We start from the raw sequence: 21,569 nt of genomic DNA on the forward strand, positions 1-21,569 counted from the left end.
TCAGGGCTGCTGACAGTGGGGTTCGAACCTACTATCTCCCGAATATTGGATACTGGCCGCACTTAAGCGACTGCTGCTATCGAGCTCGGTATGAAAGAATCAAGAAGTCTACAACTAAATAGAGGAAACTGGGGACGTAGATTTTTTTCCCGAATAATCTATTGTAAACATTTTCATAGAGTCCGGCCCCACTGCTAAATGGTTAGCGTGGTGACCTTTGGTCACAGGGGTCCCGGGTTCGATTCCCGGCAGGGTCGGGAATTTTAACCATCATTGGTTAATTCCGCTGGCACGGGGTCTGGGTGTATGTGTTGTAGTCATCATTATTCCATTCTCGCGCAGGTCACCTACGGGAGTCAGATCAAAAGACCTGCACCTGGCGAGCCGAACATGCCCTCGGATACTCCCGGCACCAAAAGCCATGCGCCATTTCATTTTTCATTTTCATAGCAAAATCAGTAAATGATCAAGGTTGTTCATATCTGACAACGCAATAGATACATTTTTAAAATAAGGTACTAGGCGTAATTATAAGCCGTAAGATTTTGCATATTTGGTCTACTGGCCCCTGTCGTATGTTTGTGCGAGGCTATATGGTAGTTACAACTAAAGATTGAGGTACCAATCTTAGTCACGCAGTCCCTAACAATGAACCTTTTCTCACCTTCTTGTATTATGTTATGTTTATTATGATAATAATGTATACATTTTTTGAAACAGTAGTCTACCCGAACTGTATATTTTGAGACTAGTCATCCAGGTATCAAACTGGCTTGTTAAACTGTCCCCTGGAATTCGGATATTTGGAAACGGACACGGTTGTCACAAAACTTGCGTAGGCTGTAGATAGAGGCACCTGTTTTTCGCAAAGCGCGAAAGTTTTGCGAAATATTACAAATTTGGCTCAAAACGCGAAACTATTTATCTTTGAGAAAAATCGCGAAGTAACTGACGAAATAATGTGGAATTACTCTTTAATCCAAGAAGCGTAATAAAAGGTGATTTAAAAAAAACGATTCTCTCACCTAACAATTCCCATCCACCGAGGACTTTAAACATCAAAATATCTTGAACCATACACAGTGTTTAGGGATCTAGTTGGTAGTTCATGTAGATCAGGTTAAGATATTGATGTGTTTACTGTTCTTATTTCCCTAACATCAGAATATGGGTATTATGGATCCCAGTCAGTAATATTGATAGCAAGGGGACATTTTCAACGTATTGTAACATAATGTCTGGCAGGAGAACAGCTCTTACTCCCAGTAATATGGAATTCATGGTATATCTTATCTGTTACAGAGTGGTGTATACATTTTGTAGGTAGGCAGGATAAAATTTGTCCAAACATCCATGCTTTGATATATATAATATGTGATTTCATCAGAAGCATAACTGTCATGTTTCATATACCTTTGTAAAAAGAAAATACGTTTTACTGTAAATAACCTATCAACTATCTTTTGGTTCAGCATTTACTGCTGAAAGGTGGAAATAAAATAAGCAAAATTTGTGAGGAAATAAAATAAATATAGCGAAAAATATGTCGAAAAAAACTCTTTAAGTGACGAAATTAGGCAGAAATTTTCTCCACAAACAGGTACCTGTAGTATAGATGACACACTTGTTGCCATGGTTACATTGGTGTCGGAAAGTTGATAGACGAATTCCCGATAGACTCTCAGCCCAAAAACACATTCACACTCGTAAAGAAAAGCTAGTATTTTATCAAGCTGTGTTTCTGTTGTCCTGGTGAGTGGTTTATTGGGAGATGCCTCGTGCACATCCTACTTCAAGAGATTCGGGCCGATTGCAGTAATGGTATTTAGACAATGTTTACGGTTAAACAATGTCTAAGTATGGCTGCCACATTGCAGGGGCGTTACTTATCACTTAGACACCGATGTTCGACCGGCCAGATTTAAACACTGCCGAGAACACTGTTTAACCGTTAACTACAGGCATTTAACATCTTATGCGTAGTTACTGACGTGAGGTCCCACTGACCACTACTTGAAATATGGGTTAGAAAATGCCAAAGTATTCATTTTGATGTATTAACGATGTATTATAATAAAACACACAATTACTGAATTTAAGCATATAAAACATAAGCAGTTTACAGCGATATTAAAACACCAAAACTAATATTAGTTGGTCGCAGTTTCTTTGGTACAAAAATAAAAGGTTTGGGAAATGTCAGAGTATTCGCAGTCTGTAACACATATTTACATAACTCTATCCGAAACGTAGTGTTCATACGACGGAGCACAGTAAACGGTGCTTAGAATTATCACATGCAACAGAAAATGTTGTGCAACACTTCCTTCACCTTATAAATCAAACTACTCTTCTGAGATGTTTGTAATATAAGAGTCTCCTTGTTTAGAGAACATGGGACCGAGCTCGATAGCTGTACCGTAATTAAGGCCACGGCCGCTTCCTTCCCACTCCTAGCCCTTCCCTGTCCCATCGTCGCCATAAGACCTATCTGTGTCGGTGCGACGTAAAGCAAAAAAAAAAAAAAAAAAAAAAAAAAAAAAAAAAAAAAAAAAGAGAGAGAACATGGGCCCATCAGTCTCATTTTTGGCAGTACAGGATTATTATCCACATGTCAATTTAATGCGAATGTGTGTACTTTACAAATAAAAGTAAACTCCTGTCCTCGTCCCGAGGTTGTGCAGCTCTGAAGACGGCAGGTAATAGTCCTATCACAATACGGAAGCGAGCATTTCACAAAAATCGTACTTTGTTACAGTTCCGGCCCCGTGGTGTAGGGGTAGCGTGCTTGCCTCTTACTCGGAGGACCCGGGTTCAATTCCCGGCCAGAACAGGGATTTTTTACCTGGATCTGAGGACTGTTTCGAGGTCCATTCAGCCTACGCGATTCGAATTGAGGAGCTATCTGACGGTGAGATAGTGGCCCCGGTCTAGAAAGCCAAGAATAACGGCCGAGGGGATTCATCGTGCTGACCACACGAGACCTCGTAACTGCAAGCCTTTGGGCTGAGCATCGGTCGCTTGGTAGGCCAAGGCCCTTCAGGGGCTCTAGTCCCATGGGGTTTGGTTTGGTTTGATTTTCGTACATAAGTATAGATGTGACGTCCCAGGGACCGAGCTGTTACAAGAGTCTTTTCCAGAAAATGACAGCTTTGGTCACAATGGGGAAGACAGACAAGACTGAAAGTTAGGAAGCTAGACAGATAGAGATTTTTATGACCACTGGTGCAAGTGAAGGGCTGAACGGTCACAGGGCCCTCACATGAATAGTTGCAAGGTTAACCTCAAATGTGAGGAGTGAATCACAATCAGAGATTATGTACCATGAAACATATAATTTGTATTATGTTGAGGCGATTCCGGGAAGAAACGTTAGTCCGACGGCCTCTCCGTGGGTCGTCTGCTGCGAAATCGCAGAAATTCATTTGAAATGTACAGGGAGGCACAGCTTAAAATAAGATTTCGCTTTTCAAGAAACTTGTTACTTGAGACTGACAAAGAGACAGTCCGTTAGCTATCAACTTGACTACAATTCTTGGCAACCGATTTATTTTACATGGGATAATTTCCATGGAATGAAATTATAGGCCCTAGGTCACTTCAACTTCGTACATACCAGAATTACTTATCCCGATCGTCAGATGGCTGTCTCATACATCAACCAGGAGAGATTCAATTAGGGAAGTAAGCACACATTATAGTGATAACTGAAAGGTAGGTTGTGTGTGGATTTTCTTTTAAAAAAATAATCCGAGGCGGTAATTCAGAAAAGTTTTCCTCAATTATGAGATAGGAAAAGGCAAGGACTGGGGAAGAAGACCAGTGGCCATAATAACAGCCCTAGTATTTACCTGGTGTAAAAATAGGGAAACTACGGAAAACAATCTTCAGGCCTGTCGATGATGCGCTTCGAACCTGTGATCTCCAGAATACAAGCTACATCAATATGGCCCATACAATTCATTTGGTTACACAGTGGTATAGTTTCATCTTCCCTTCGCAGAAGCTATTTAGATTACACTCACCGTAACAAGCTGCACTTCCTCATACGGTGGCGTGTCGCTTTAGTGTTGATAATATTATGAGATTTAATTTTCACCGAAAGTGATAATTCTTATCTGTGGGCAAGTCATGTTCATGCTAAGCCATATTTGAGTAATGTGTAGAAGGAAGAAAACTGTCTAACGTTTGACGCACGCACCGACAAGCAAAGAGTTGCATGGAATATTCTTCTATTTCCATTTTCGAACCAATATTGAAACTTAAAAAGACGTCTAGCTAAACACCAGCTGAATGTTATTTATGCAATGGAAGATCGTGTTCGACTTAGACGTTGTTTAGGTAGATGTTGTCTAAGGCTTAAAACTAGTCATCGCTTCTGCAATCGGCCCCATATGTTCCATTTACAAATATCAGAGGCTACATTTCGTGGTGGCTTATATTGCGGAACACATGGCTGCTAGGGTAGGGTCGATGATGCTTTTACCCAGGGGAGGATCACGCTCGATAGTTGGCGAGACACGTGCGCCCCGCCCCTGCTCCCACGAGAACCTGTTGTATACAAACCAACCAAAAATAGACTTAAATTGTGTTTGCAATTGGCACACCTGGCAGGGATGTCTAGTAATTGATAATTAACTGCCGAGGTCGGTGAAAGGACGTCTATACTAACGACTAGTTTTGACATGATAGCAAAAAGAATGTCACATTTCGAAGTCTTCTGACGACAAATTGTCAGCACTCAAACGAGCAAATATGACTTGAATTTCGAAGTGTCTTAATTTTGTAACAAGCAAATATCAACGATTTTGTTTCAACAATTTTGTAAATCTCAAATGAGAAAATTCCAGTTTAGTTTCGAATTCTTCTTATGACAAATTGAAACAACTCTTGAACGCGAAATATTGATTGAATTCGAAGTTTCTTCACAAGCTGGCAACTTTCAAACGTGAAAAATTAATGTTGGAGAACTTGATGACGAATTGGCAACTCCTGAGTGAGAAACGGAGGGGGTGGGGAGAGACCTGCCCTTAGCCCAGTCTTGGCATTACTTCCACGTGTGCCAAGCTCCTCACTTTCATCTATCCTCTCCGTCCTCCGTTGGTCAACTCTTGTTCTCTCCGATCCCGACGGTATTAGAGCATTCGAGGCCTAGGAAGTCTTTCATTTTCACGCCCTTCGTGGCCCTTGTTTTTCTTTAGCAGATACCTGCATTCTTCGAGGATCGGACGTCTTCCTTTTTTTCATCTGATTACTGTTCTGCCCTGCTGTACCTCTTCTTAAAACAATTTTCAGCACTATCGAATGAGAATTGGAAAATGTCGGTTGAATTTCAGACTGTTTCGACGACAGGTTGGCAACTATGAAAGAGAAAGTGCCAATTGAATTTCGCAGTATTTTGACGAAAAGTAGGCAAGCCTGAAATTAGAAAATGTCAATTGAATTTGGATCTGTTTTGCTGACAATTAGACGACATTCGAGATGAGCAGCACAGCTGAGTTTGGTGGGATTTAGGCACATTCCAGTGTTAGATTGTCTCTTCAAATTCTTGGATCCGGTATTTCTAATAGTAACTTTCAAATTATTACACCTTCATTGCATTTAATCCGGCAGCTTTATAGCAAATCCACGACATTCGAAGACATTCTTCTCCCTCCAATTAGAACGTTAGAAGGAAATGATAATGCATTTCACCTTAGCACGAGTCACACGATTGACGCTGCCATTCTTTCTTACAGCTGTTTTCTTTTTTTTTTCTTTGCAGGTATCTCAGACCGGCGAGATGATGGACCTGAAACCAGTAGGTCATGTCCCCACCCGACTCTTCAGTCCTGATCGGCTCAACAAAAATCCAGCGGTGAGTTAATGCAAGCCTTTGAACACATTTTATTATCAAGCGTTGAAAACAAGGTTCATCTGGAGTTGTGCTGCTAGATGTTCTGGCCAACATCTTCCTACATCTACATTTTCTGTTAAGTCTTCATCCCGGAAACCGGCTGGATCCTCAAACAGTACCACCAAAGTTTATGCTGGTAGAGTAGATCAGATTGTGTTTTGAGGGTACAAATTTACAGTTTGAATTCTACATGAAATAAGTACGACCCCCTGTGGTGTGTGGGGGACGCAGACGAAGAATACACACACGGTATCTCCCGTACCGAACTCGATAGTTGCAGTCGCTTAAGTGTGCGGCCAGTATCCAGTATTCGGGAGATAGTGGGTTCGAACCCCACTGTCAGCAGCCGTTAAGGAGTTTTTCCGTGGTTTCCCATTTTCACACCAGGCAAATGCTGGGGCTGTACCTAAATTAAGGCCACGGCCACTTTCTTCCCACTCCTGTCCCATCGTCGCCATAAGACCTATCTGTGTCGGTGCGACGAGTAATGCCAGTATATGAGGAACCCTATGGGTCTGTGTTACCTGTGGGTGGTACCATAATGTGTGATGCACTGTGGGTCTACATTGCCTATGATTAGTACTACTATGTGAGGAACACCCACGGGAATACCGGTGCCCGTGATTAGTCCCACTAAGTTAGGAGCACCATAGATCTGCGTTGCTTGGGAGTTGTTCCCTTATGTGAGGACACCATGGTTCTGTGTTACCTGTGAGTGGTGCCATTATGTCTACATTACCTGTAATTAGTACCACCACGAGTCTCCGTTACTTGTGAATAGTAGTACTGTATGAGGGACACCATGGTTCTGTTCCACCAGTGATTAGTACAATTGAGGGGCCGGTGACCTGGATTTTGGACCCCTTTAGACAACCAACATCTCAGAATATGGGACATTGTGAATCGGATCCACTGATTGTTTTAGATTCAAGGTCATTTTTAAATATAATTCGTTTTAGATTTTAGTCAGTGGATACATTTTTTAAGATTTAATTAACGTTTCACATCTACCATTAGGGACCTAGCTGTTAGGTCTCTTTAAACAACAAACATCAGCATCAAAATAAGTACCGGTATGCTCAGCCAAGTGTTACATAGAATGTATAAAAACTATACAGACAAACAAATCAGGGACGCTTTTCGTTATATGATAAGAACGATGGTGCAAACGGATTGGCGGAGAAAATGAGGCTACTTTGGTTCCGGGGGCGCGACTCAAGTTGACGATCTCGCCGTATTAACTGTCATAGCACGTCAATGTGAATTGTGCCGTGAAGTTGGAGCGAGATATTTTAAACATCTGCTCTACGGTACAGTACGTTTGTCCATTTTCATTATGTGCAGCTAAAATGTAAACCATAAGCAAACGGCGTGTTACCTTTATGCTCTAACACCTGGGAGGTTGGCAGCCGACTGAGATCTCTAAGCGCGCGTAGCTCCAAAACTCATCATCACAGACCTATGGTTCCTATAAACCCAGACTGTCCAGTGGCGTTTTTACTCTCTAAGGCAGCTGTACGGGACGTGTCGTTTCAAAACTCACGAGTCTTAAAACTCACGAATTCCAGGAAGAGGATTAGTAAAAACAGGTTTCTCTACCTGGGCCAGTGTCAAAACTCACGACCCGGGTCAGTTCTTCTTTGAATGGATGTCCACCCTTATAGTGATGGGATAATGGAATACTTTTAATAATCGAATAACTTCTTTCCGATTATTTAAATAATCAAATGAATAATCAATTTAAGTAATCGAATGAGTTTCAAATATCATTCATTTATATCGCACAGAATAATCGGATGCATCATGAGTATTTCTTTTCGGTTTAATTGTGTCGGGTAGACAATTTATTGGAATAAGCGAATAGATGAACTCTCACGAAAAATAGAAATACACCTTTTTAAAAAAAAATGAATCTCCAAGTGTTGAAACTAAATGAGTGAATTTAGTGACTTGATCTTTTAATACCTTAAAATAAAATTCACCGGCTGAGTTGGCCGTGCGGTTAGGGGCGCGCGGCTGTGAGCTTGTATCCGGGAGATAGTGGGTTCGAACTCCACTGTCCACAGTCCTGAAGATGGTTTTTCGTGGTTTCCCATTTTCACACCAGGCAATGTACCTTAATTAAGGCCACGGCCGCTTCCTTCAAACTACTAGGCCTTTCCTATCCTTTTCAACGCCATAAGACCTATATGTGTCGGTGCGACGTAAAGCCACTAGTAAAAAAATAAATATAATACCTTATTCAACGCCGCCTTCTGGCCGCATAATGGAACTAAGCCCCAGCATCACTGACAGTTCCTGTTAACTAGCAGCGGGTAATATACCTACTTTAATTTTATGTCGTCCGGCTGCATGCATAAATTGTTAGTAATGACCTTTAGTCCAGGGGGTGCGGGGTTCGATTTCCGGTCAGATCGGAGATTTAAACTTTAATTAGTTAATTCCTATGGCTTGGGGACTGGGTGTTCGTGCCGTCTTCAGCATTAGACTTCATTTTTTAAGTAGGGCCTCATCCTCACACACGTCACGGCGTCAATTATAAATATATGTGAAAGGAAAAAAATGCACTATATTAGCTTTAAGACTAGAGAAAAATATTTGAACAATAATAATATAGTACACCTCGGTCTTTGTCATTCAACAGCCATTATTTTTCCCCCGTGGGTTGGGATGGCAGAAAAAAAGTCCACAGTATCCCTTGCCTGTCGTAAGGGGCGACTAAAAAGGGAAGCGTAAGTCACCGCGCACCTCATCCCTCCTGCGGTCCTGCTGCCCGAAGTCGTGAATTTTGAGACTCATTAACATGTTTACTTTAGATACCAGTTTGTAGTCGTGAGTTTTGATACTATTTGTCACTAATTTTAGCCCGTGAGTTTTGAGACGTAACCGTACGGGAGGCACGCGCATAGTTCTTGACCTTCCAAGAAGCGTGCATGTGCTCGACCTAGCATCAGTAACCAGTCTGAATCACAGCTGTTAACATAGTGAGGCAGTTATCACTGCAACACCATAGTTTCGTATGCAGAAGTTACTTTAAGTGCGAGTCGGCTCGACGGGGACTCGATGCATTTGTTCAGCAATTTCCTGGTAAATTGCCGCCTTCACGAGCAGAGATTCACGTAATTGTAAATAAATTTGAAACTATTGGTTCATTAAGACATGCGCGCACACGAACACTTAACAGAGGAAAAGCTAGATGACATTAGTGGGATTCTTGAACGGTCACCGAATAACTAACTCAAAAAATTAGCACAAGTAGGGGTTTCGGTTTCTTCTGCACACAGAGCTACAAAGCCACAAGAGAGATATTGTGAGTGGTATCTTGCATCACTGAACGATCGTTTATTCGACCCACAGCTTGTATTCTTTTCGGATGAGGCCTGGTTTCATCTTAATGGCCGTGTGAACAGTCATAACTGCTGTGCAGAAAATCCTAATGGTGTTCATGAAGTCCGTCATTATGAAGGATGACATTTTTTATAAGTTAAGATTTCATATATGATTTTATACACGCTTAAAGCAGGGCGGCCGCGCGCGACACAAGTTGGGCTGAGGCAGCTGCCATAGCGCAGGGTACAAACACCGTGCGTTCGGTCTGGGTTTATAAGAGAGACCCTGTACTTATATTTGGTACCGTCTAATACCCCTTCCATTTACAAAGCAAAGTTTTTCAGCGCCAATTGCACTTGTTTCATAGTCTGACAGACAGTCTAGGCTAAGCAAGCGACAGGTGCAGACGTGTGGAGTAGTGAGTGCGGAGTCAGTGGTGGGAGTGGCTATCGGGAGCTGGATGTGCAGGTGGAAGAAAACCACGGAGTGGACGGCAAGAAAGGATGTGAAGGGGAAGACGGGCGAGGTGCTACTGGCGGCGGTAATAGCGGTGCTTCTGGAGATCGGGGGGGTGGGGGTGGAATTGAACCTAGGCCCGAAAGCCAACGGAAACATGAGTTGGGAAGATGTGGAGAAGATTCGGGAGGTGGTGAAAGAAGTGGTAAAATATCTCTACCCCCATAGTCTGACAGGCACTTTCAGACAAATGTGAGTTATTAACAAGTCGTCAATTATCGTCCTTTCGTCGAATTTTGTTTTTCAAAGTGGGGGGGGGGGGGGAAACAGTTTTCAAAGCGTAATACGTGCCGTACGTTCGCAACTCCTCGCCCACCCTAAGAGCTCTGTTGATATCCAACGAAACTACAAAGCTACAAGAGTTTTACTCCAGTAGGCATCTCTCCCCGATCTGCTGCATAGGGAAACAGTATAAACCGATGTCGGAGCTATGACGAGGACAAGACATGACTGGTGAGGTAGTTTGCTATTGCGTTCGTCACTGGACCACAGTGTGCTATTGCAACACAACTGGTCCTGTGAGTAACCCTGCAGATATCGAGACAAAATATTCGTGCAGTAGGATAATTATGAAAGGTCATATTTTGTACTCTGCCTTTATTTGCAAGTCTCGCTGGTTTTTAATGGAAATCCGGTGGTTCTCATCCCAAATAAGTGGTTTCTGTTTTGTCATGTAAATAGATACATATATCGGTCTCATGGTAGTAAGTAGGAAAGGAGAAAACTTCTCTCACCGAGTCGTTTGCACATAAGTAGGCGTACTTCCTCTTAAAACGGTAAGGGCCACGAAGGGCGTGAAAATTCGACTCCCAAGGCGTCGAAAACCTGTTCAGAGTTTTCAGCACATTACGGTAAACGGGTATTCTTCCAAGTTCCCATTTTTCGTCTGAACGTGTAGTTCAACAACCTGTGCAGGAATAGCAACACACTGTTGAAATTGTGCAGCGTAGACTTACTACTAGCATACGGCGACTTTCTACACGTATCAGTATCCCACGAACACGTGTATGGCGAGCATTACATGCGGAGAACTTGTACCCATTTCAAAACGTTAAGAGGTTGGGTGGGTAAGAAAGACGCATACCTGCGCGCCCCTAGCCCGAAACTAAATGTACATGAAATGTGTTGTATCTCGGAAACAATTCGGAATAGGGCATATGTCCATATGAAGTTTTTTGCTTCACATGATCGTTCCTCTCACATCCCTGAATATCGACCGTTCTTCCTGGGACATTATGTATACCCGGGAAACGATGTCACATTGCAACCTTAATTTTTAGGCACTAGGTCCTACAAATGTATTGTCCTACATTCCAGCAGATTAAGCCACTTAAGCGTTCGATCATGTTTATCAGTGGAGGTCTCTGTGATAAACAGTGATATGTTATCTGCTAACCAAACAGAAAAATTTAAATTACGACAGAACTGGTGTGACCTTCCGTCCGATATAGCAGAACCCAGAAATTGAGCCTTCCCGTTGTCAATTCTTGTTCTGTTCCGGTGGTCACGCTGTCATTGAAAACTCCCAGTTCAGCAGTGGCAAGACATTTTCTTTCGTGTTGTGATGGCGTGTTCATCTATGAGATAGATCTGTTTGTTCTGGATAGACTCGAAAACTACTGGACCGATTGAACCGAAATTTACCGGGTGAGTTGGCCGTGCGTTTAGGGGCGCGCAGCTGTGAGCTTGCACCTGGGAGATGGTGGGATCGAACCCCACTGCCGGCACCCCTGAAGATGGTTTTCCGAGGTTTCCCATTTTCACATCAGGCAAATGCTGGGGCTGTACCTTAATTAAGGTTACAGCTGCTTCCTTCCCACTCCTAGCCTTTCCTATCCCATCGTCGCCATGAGACCTGTCTGTGTCGGCGCGACGTAAAGCAGCTTGTAAAAAAATGAACTGAAATTTAAGGATATACCTTGAAATCCTGAATCAAGGGATGCTTTTTTTGATACATTCGCCAGTTTCGAACAAGTGGGGGATATCCCAGATGTGGGTAATTTGTGCCCTACATCGGGTAAACGAAAAATGAAGTCAACCATGTGGCCTTGAAACGTCATTTGCATTTTCTTCTTAACCCTTTAACGGTTTTCGAGAAAGTGAAGTAGGAGTCGCGTACAACCATGTTCGTCATCTTTCCTTATCATTTGTGTAAATTCGTTTGTTAACAGGCCAGCTAAAGAAAGAACGTGCCATTCTGCGGCAAGCGTTCGGAGGCTAGAGTTGCCTAAGCGTGCTCATTGATACTTGAGAACTGCTGGGGGCTATAGTTTATTTCTTCAGTCATTTTCATCATCATAGTCATCGTATTGTATTTATCTCTTCTAATATTGTGTAGGTTTAGATTATACCAGCCGGCCTCGTGGTGTGGAGGTAGCGTGCCGGCCTCTCGCCCGGAGGCCCCGGGTTCGATTCACGGCCACGTCAAGGATTTTTCTCTCGACCTGAGGGCTGGTTCGAGGTCCACTCAGCCTACGTGATTATCTGACGGTGAGATGGCGGCCCCGGTCTTGAAAGACCAGAATAACGGCGGAGAGGATGCGTCGTGCTGACCACACGGCCCCTCGTAATCTGCAGGCCTTCGAGCTGGGCAGGCCAGAGCTCTTTCAAGGGCGTTAAGTGCCGTGGGGAAGGGGTTAGATTATACCAGGTGAGCAGAATAAAGCGGAACCGCTCCATCCTGTGCGCGAGAATTCCTGAGTGAGTGAGTGCGCCGGTGACGCTACCGCGTCAGGTTTCAAACGTGGCATGTGTTTTGTTCGTGACATCAGTACAGTGTGTGAATTCAGTGAAATGTCTCAGGTGGCTCAAGTCGGGTATCGGTATATTATATTCTGTTCCCCAAAGAGTAGTCGTTGACGATTCATACATCCGTATAGAAAGTGCGCGATTATTTCAAGAGAAGTTTTCTGATGTTAAGAGTTCCAGGTCGGACTTCGATTCATACATTAGTAAATAAATTTCGAAAGACGGGAAGTCTTCTTGATAAGAAGCGCAATAAACCACGCAGTACTCACACAAGAAATTGTAGGCAACATTGGTAATTCTCTGGAAAGGTCTCCTACAAAATCATTTAGACGACTTGCTCAAGAAATAGAAATTTCCTACGGTTCTGTTCGAACGGGTACAAAATTACTGAAGGGTAATCAACAATTTTCTAAGCAGATGCCAGAAATGCTTGAGTAAGGAAGGGAGGCAGTTAAATATCCTGGCGTGATATATGCGAGTAGATTTATTTATGTATTTACTGCGGACTTCCTGATTGGTGCTACTTGTGTGCGTCAGGCTCCTACTGTAATCCTTCTTGCGCGACCTTTCTTCACCAACTCTTATTCTTTTTCGACCCCGACGGTACTGGAGCACTTGCGGCTTTCATTTTCTCACCTTTCACAGCACTTCTCTCTCTCTCTCTCCCCCCCCCCCCCATACCTTAATTTGTAAAGTTTCGCCCAGGAGGCAGGTCCCTATCAGTTTTCATTATCTTTTCTTAAACGATTTCCAAGAATCATGGGTAATAAATTTCATATTATTCCGTATTGAAGGGCAATATAATATAAAACAAAAGCTAAAATGTTTCCACCTATTTAATACTATTTATTGTAACCTAAAAGTAGTTTAAAAAAATCAAAATTATTCTGTTCACACTTCTTTCTGCTGAACTGAATTCAAGAATATTCTTCACGTGCTAGTAATTTAAGTGTTATCTTGTCTTCTGTGAAGTTCATTCTTCAAATTGGAAGAAAACTTTGAACACTTATACAAGACGTGTGATTGTGGTGAGTGTTTAACATTCAACTCTTGTTTCTTGCACCGAATATCAACACACTTTTGCTTCATAAATTGGATCTATCTATAATTCATGTCTTGCCTTCTTGAATGATTTTGACTGATGATGGTCTTTAGCAAGACCGAAGCCAGTTTCATCAAATATATGTTAGGTTACAATACATAATATTGATGGTGGAAACCTTTTAGCTTTTGTTTTATATTTTTATCTTGATTTCCAATAAGTTTTAAATCCATCGAACATCTGCCTTGGTAAATTATTTCAATCTCGAATTCCTCTTACTATAAACGAGAATTTGCCCCAGTTTGATCTGTTGAATTCCAACTTCATTTTCATATTCCTTTCAAGCTTATTCGTGTAGCAATATAATTCCATGCCATGTTTTTAGTGACGGCTCGAAACATACCGCTTAGTCCAGCAGCTCGTCTCCTTATTTAGTCCTAGTATGTCTTGTCACGTGTGCCGATGTCATTTCGCTCAGTCTAGACAATCTTTTCCGTTTAATTTCCTGATATATCCTCTTGAAGAAGTAGTAAAATTCGTGTACTGCCCGATTATCTAACGCGTTATTTCCGCACGCCCGGTGTACCATACTCTCTTGTATCGATCAATATAAGGAGAACCTGCAACTTTATGAAGGGAACAGAGATAACTAGATGGGAAACACGTGGTAGCAAAAGATCTTCGAGGTCGACGCTAAAAAGGAACTTAAGAAGATGGCAACACCGCGGGTCTGCGTTGCCTGTGATTAGTACCCACTATGTGAGGAACACCACGGGAATACCGGCGCCCGTGATTAGTACACCTATGTGGGTAGACATCATGGTTATGCGTTGCCTATGATTGACGCCGTTATGTGACAAACACCATAGGTCTGCGTTACCTGTACAACGTTCAATACTAATGAGTAGTGCCATAATGTGTGGAACACCGTGAGTCTACACTACTTTGGATTAGTATCGCAACATGAGAAATACCATGGTTCTACAGTACTAACGATAAGTACCATTATGTGGGGTCGTTGACCTGAATTTTGGACCCCTTTAGACAACAAGCATAATCGATTCAGGACTGTGCTTTGGAAGCAGTTCCTTGGTCAGTAATGCCATTGTTTTATGATAGTTTCAGGGAAGACGGGGCATTTTGGGTCGAATCCACTGATTGTTTTAAGTTCATAATCGTTGTTTATCGTAGTCTTTTTGAATTATAGTCAGTGGATCTATTTTGGAATTATTTGCAACTTTCAGTATTGTGAGTTGGATACGCTGATTATTTTAAATTCATTCTTTATCATCACGTTTTGCATTCTGGTCAGTGGATGAATTTTGGAATTTTAAAATTGTCATTACATTTCGTCTTCTTTCGTACCATAGGGTCCGATAACCTAGCTGTTAGGCCCCTTTAAACAACAATCATCATATCTAAGGGTGAGTTGATAGCAACATTGGCTGAGGAGATATTCCTCCTGCAGCAATGTCTGCGCGTGGTGTAGTGATCAGACACACTACTTAACATCTGTTTTAGCAAAATTAGAACCTCTTTAATATCTCACGGAATTTCAACTTACTAATGGAACTTGATCATGCTAAAGTCTGTGTCACATATATTTAAAAAGCCTATCTGTTCTTGGACTATTCTGTCTGAGTGCCGTGCGTTCGCAGTAGGCCTATACAAAGGATGGACAGAGAAAAGGAGAGCCCAAGGAAATCGGGTACAGAGGCGAAGTCTACAAAGCTGACAATGAAATTTATCATTAACGAAATTACTGAGAATGCAAAAACGTTAGACAGGTTTCTGACTACACATCAAATCACTCGTAACCCACATGCTTGCTTCCAGCACCGGTAACAGAATGTGATTTTAAGAAGTGTTGAGTGAAATAAATGAAAATAAAGCAGTAGGGATAGACAGTTTTTCGGTAAGAATTATTAAAGATAATAGTCATTAAAGGAATCTTTACTGAATATTATTAAAGAATAATTCACCTTAGATTAATTTCCAATGCAGCTCAGAACAACAATAAAACCCCTTAATAAGTCTGGAAATATTTGATATAAGAAATCAGACTCATTTCAATAACTACAAACATTTCAGAAATATTCGAGGAAGTGATTAAAAGAACTTATTTCAGTTTTACAAAAAAAAAAAAAAAAAAAAAAAAAAAAACCATTCTGTACAGTTTCAGACAGTTCAGATTCATTAAGAATCTTGGAACAATTGATCAATCAAGATAATGTATGAAAATTTTAATTTTTCTTCGCTCTCCTCAGGAATATTTCTAGACCTTGAAAAGGCTTTTCATAGTATTTCACACAGTTTGCTCCTCCATATATTAGAAAAATGGTATCAGGCGTAGGGTGCTGGATTTGCTTGCGAGTTAATTTAAAAATGGAGTACAACATGTTACAATTAATTCAAATAACAGATTCGTTTTTGTTAACAAAACATTCATATTTTTAGTATCAACTTTGACGGGGTCCTACTAAACTTCATCCGGAATAGCTTTCGCGCATTCTTGCTTATAAAAGGAAATTCATTTTTTGAAAAGTTCGTGGTGGACAAAGGGCCATTCCCTGACTTAGAAGCACGAAAATAAATGCTCGCATAGAGAACCTGTGGCCCGAAGAAAACCCAACATATGTAATACAGATTCAGAGCACAGAAATTTGAGCAAAATCTGAACATATTACAAGTTGTCCATTTCATGACCGTATCGATGTTTAATCAAGAAGAGGACCACTAAGTGGTCGAAACATGTCCTGTAAGTTTTAATTTTATTCAGTTTTGCCTGAGGCATTAATAAAGTATCGATTAGGTGGTTATTTATACTTCTTCAAAATCTGAACAGGTGTAGCGTGCTTGTTTTACACTAAAGTGTCATATCTACATTTGCAGTACATAATTGTAGCAAAATTAGTCAATCTAAAGTCATATTCGGGCACCCCGAGTTCTCACTGCATCATCGTTCTGCCTACCGATTAACTCCGTGTTTATAACGCTAGTTGATCGTGATCTCGTGAGTTATTTATTCCATCACAACATACCCACAAATTTACGATGCTTCAGTGACACTACATCAACGATATTTTTGGCTATACGTGAAATGAAATCCACAACCTGTTTCCAGTCATTCGACCAGGTCAGAAATTGAATGAATGAAGTCCCCATCTAGCGGCGAGGATACATATTGTGCCAGGTACCGAAGCCTGTCGCACTCTTCTGGAGCAATGATTAATGACTGACAGATGAAATGACGTTGAAGAGTGTTGCTGGAAAGAAAGATGAGGAAAAACCGGAATACCCGGAGAAAAACATGTCCCGCCTCCGCTTTGTCCAGCACATGTTTCACGTGGAGTGACCAGATATTTGAACCACGAAGCCTACTGGCGAGAGGACTGCGCGGCGCGCTGCCGCCTGAGCCACGTATAAGTTTGTTTGTCCAACTCTTGTCCCGTTTCCGTACTGGGTCGGGTAAGAGGTGAGATGAATCTGTCTTGGCGGGTTTTTATGACCGGATGCCTTCCTGACGTCAACCTCATCAGAGGAGTTAATGAGATGAAATGAATGACGTGATATGATAGCAGGGAGAGGGTGAAACCCGGTGCCGGCACATAGCCTACTCCTGTCGAATAGCACTAAGGGGTCTGCTCAAGGCTTAACGTCTCCGTCCGACGGACGAATCACCATGGTCATATGCCGTCACTTCATATGAGCACTGCGGAGAGGTTTGGAATTTAATCCAGGCTTTTGGCACGCAATCTAGTGATTATAAATTGTATACCACCACCTCCCCTACCCTGTCGGCCAACATTCTGATGGTGCGGGACTCGAACCGGCTAACATCGGTGTCAGACCGTTTAGACTTGAGCGCCTTCACGATCATGGCCACCAGGCTGGCTTCCTAAGCCACGTATACGTAATTGCAAATTTCCAAATATACAGTTTATAAACAACTCTGCTCGAAAGTTAATAAGCTAGAACTGGCCTGTCGACTGACTCAAAACTCCTACAAAAAGATATGTCTGTCCCGGAAACTGAAATCCTACACAAGTCATCTGCCCGGAGCCCTGTATACTATGGAGTGTGTCACTAAACAGAAAATGCTTACTTGAGAAACTGTAAATGGGAAAGAAAAGAATTCCTAGAAAGGTTCTAGACCCGATACTGGAAGATTGGGATGTCAAAACAGAGCTCTACTACTACATAGATGCTTTCTGACCGTGCCAAACAAGGGAAGGTAGGTTTCTATGGTCATGAGGCAACCGCTCATTCGCCTTCTGGTGAAATAAGGAAGGCGTAGCGCAGGGCTGAGGGAGAACACCAGCTGACAGACGTGAACAACGTGCAGTGAGGCAGATCTCAAGCAAGTCCGTAGTTTTCAGGAAAAATCCCTGAAGAAGAAAGATGTTTAAACCAGAAAATGTGACAACACTGGGCGAAGATTACAGCCCTGCTGTTGAACAAGCAGCGTGGTCCCAAGAAATTAACTTTTATAGCGTGATGAATTGTTTATTTGCTGGCGAGAGGTAGTGTTTACAGTGCGCTATGTCTTCTGGTATGGGCTATATCAAATTTGTTACTTTCATTGACCTGTCACAGTCTCATCCTTGGCTTTGACAATATGAAAGTGACTGAGGTATGAGTGATGCTAGTAATACCATTCCTTATGCAGCCAGTCCCTGTTATGAATGGTGTGAAAATATCGCTCATAGGGTCAGTTGGTGCATACATTTCAGTGGGCTTGGCAGACTGATATGTAAGAGCAACTGCTGGCTCGGTGATGAAAGCAACGGGAAACTACCTCACTCCTCGTTTCCCTAGTACGCCTCTTCAGTGACGCCTAGGCTATTTATGACAGCTGTTGGCGAAGCTGCAGAGGATCAAACCAGCCTTCGGGCTGATTACCCAACATACATACAGACAAGTTGTAAATGAATGGAAACTCACGCATAATATTTAAACAAGGACAATCTATTAACTTACGTATTTTTCACATTTAAATAATAACTTTTCATAAATTTATAGAAATATTTTCGTGTTATCCAACCGTTGGAAGATTTTTTCAACATGTATCAAACCTGTAAATACGTTTAACATTGGTGAAAGAAATAATACAAGTTTTAAACAAATGATAAAAAATCTTTGTCGCGCTGCACGCAGGTATTGAAACTCGCGCCGCTCACTAGATCGCTATGGATTTACCTTTCCATTTAACCCATTGAGTTGTAAAGGGCACTGCTCTAAAAATGTTTCAAAATTTTTCTATAAAATATATTTTATAAAAGAAAAAATGTTTTTATCTGTTTCTGTAGTTTTGGGGAGGCCCCACCACCGCCCAAAAAATATCCTGGGTACGGCCTTGGTTTTAACCATCATACGTGCTGAACAATTCCGGACAGAGTTCTGCTGCTCTCTGAAATTAACAGATTTCCAGGAGCTGTACTGCCCTCTACTATCACGTAACGGCGCAATATCCGGTCTGTTAGCTTGCAAACAAGTTTCATTGATTGAATACTTGGAAAATTCGTTTTTGTGATGAAGTTGTATCTTGTGAATCTCAAGTTACCTCTCCCTTCGACCAGAGGAAATATATAAAAGATAAGGGATCACTTTTATGAAGAATTAAAAATGCATATTCACGCATCCAGTTGTATACAGTGTTCAACTGCGACTTTCATTCGCAGAGTATATAACGAGAAGCTATTCGAATCCCAGTAGTCAGAGGCTGATAATGCCTGTTTTGTGGGGGCGGCGGGGTAGTTACAAATTTTGGAAATCAGTTAAAATAAACTTCTAAACGCGGTGTAGAGTCCGTACTCAAATCTAGGTTAGATTAGATTAGATTAGGTTAGGTTTAGTGATTAATCATAAATTAAATTTTAAACTTTACTTCATGTGTGTTAAAAGTTTTAATTAAGACATTATGGTAATCATTAAATATCCGGTCCCATGGCTAAATGGTTAGCGTGCTGGCCTTTGATCACAGAGGTCCCGGGTTCGATTCCCGGTAGGGCCGGGAATTTTAGCCAACATTGGTTAATTTCACTGGCACGGGGGCTGGGTGTATGTGTCGTAATCATCATTTCATCCCTACGGACGTCAAATCAAAAGACCTGTGCCTGGCGAGCCAAACATGTGCTCTGACACTCCCGGTACTAAAAGCCATACGCCATTTAATTTCACTTATCATTAAACGGGGACTTAATAATTTCAATAACAGTCAATTGATATTAAAATGTAATTTTGATACTTGTTAATATGAAGAAATTTATAGAAATATTTTCGTGTTGAAATAAAAACTAGCTGCCGAATATTAACAAATGGAGAAACCTTTTCCACCGAACAGGGGCGCAATTAGACCTGGACCCTTCGACGGTAATCCGCAGGGTGTATTTAGGCCGTGGGCCCAAATCGAAAGTGTCAGTTTTCAGGTGATTATTATTTTAGGAGGGAGTACAACTGGGCAGTCATTCTCCCTTAACATTCATCAGAGAAATAATGGAAGAAGTCAAACACTTCTCCCTAGGCGCAAACTTAATGCCGCCAGAGTCGGAAGAGAACAAGAGTAGACCACGGTAGGTCAGACAATAAGGCTTGAAAGTGAGGAGCCTGTTAAAAGTACAGTAAGAGAATGCAATGTTCCTTTAGAAAATCAATCGCCCGTAACCTATTAGATCTAACATATTTCCGGATGTTTTGGGGAGTTCAGTTGGGGGGGGGGGTAGTGGTGTTTGCCGTTTTTAAGAGGTACTACAACAAGGCAACCATTCTCTATATAACACTAATAAGAGAGAGAAAACATGGAAGGGATCCGATATTTCGAAAATGAAGATATCGGCCAGAGGAAGTCAAGGGCTTGAAAAAGGAAGACTCCCTGGGCCTCGAATGCTCTACCACCGTCGGACTCTGAAAAGAACAAGAGCTGACCAAGGGAGGTCGGTAGGATAGATGAAAGTGAGGAGCCTGTCACAAGTGGAAGCAATGCTAGGACTCAGCTAAGGTGTCCCGTGGACGCCAACCCACGCTCCAAATTCACTTGGCTGCGTTGTGAATGGATGTAACCATCGTTATTGCAACTAATTTGACGACATAGGCCTACTGTTTACAGAGGTGGAAGTCCTGCCCGCGGTTTAGTATTCACTGTGAGAAACTATTGATTAACACTCAGTAGTATTGTGTGTTGCGTAGTCTTTGCTTCTTACATTTACTTCCTTTTTGAATTGTATGTTAAAGATTTTCCATACTCCATTCTAATATAATTTATAGTATTTTTAAAAATAATTTGTTAAGCAGTGATGGCAAAGTTGTGTACTGAAAAATAAAGTATATATTTTGTCCTAGAGGCAACCCCAGAATTAGTGAAGTTATAATTTACGACTTAAAGGTAGTGCGGACAACCTAGTACTATTTTGAGTACATAAATCTTTCCCTTCATAGTTTCGAGTCATTTATTTGCTAATTTAAGTCACTTTTGAGAAATCTTCGCATGTATTCCTTCGTCAAATTCCAGGCCCTGGTTTAAAAAAATCGTATTTCCTGGTACAATGCTTCATAATAGTGATCAAGTATGAAAAATTTGATTAGGCATTTGTAATAATCTGTCCAAGATAATTTCCTTTCACATGTAAACATTTGCAGATCAGCCTCTGAATAGGGCCTACATTGAACCTGACAGATTAAGAGACTTCCACAACTTGTTAAACCCAGCATGGAATCCCATGTCAGTGCGTTGAAGCGGAGGAATTGTGTATTCCGGAAAGATGTATACTAACAGTGGTTCGCGAGAGCAAAGTAGGAAGAAACATTTGTTAGTTTCAAATATTGTAGAAATATTCATACCCGCAGATGAATACAACCACGGTATCCCCTGCCAGCCGTAAGAAGAAACTAAGGGATGATAGATTTTGAACCATGTGATTAGTACCATCACGCGAGGAACACCATGGGTCGACTTTACCTAGTGGTACTAATCGCAAGTACGGTATGTGAGGAACATCATGGGTCTGTGATTAGTATCATCGTGGGTGGTTCACTATGGGT

General features: G+C 41.7%; 1 protein-coding gene across 1 annotated transcript in view; it reads left to right on the plus strand.

Annotated features, from left to right (window-relative positions):
* LOC136884239 (uncharacterized) overlaps positions 1-21,569 on the plus strand; it is a 193,635-nt gene that overhangs the window by 63,911 nt on the left and 108,155 nt on the right. Inside the window, exon 2 of the mRNA XM_067156302.2 lies at positions 5,765-5,857. Coding sequence (XP_067012403.2) covers positions 5,765-5,857 — 93 coding nt within the window. The remainder of the gene's footprint in view (positions 1-5,764; positions 5,858-21,569) is intronic.

The sequence above is a fragment of the Anabrus simplex genome, chromosome 12, assembly GCF_040414725.1.
Source record: "Anabrus simplex isolate iqAnaSimp1 chromosome 12, ASM4041472v1, whole genome shotgun sequence".
In the NCBI taxonomy this organism is placed as follows: Eukaryota; Metazoa; Arthropoda; class Insecta; order Orthoptera; family Tettigoniidae; genus Anabrus; species Anabrus simplex.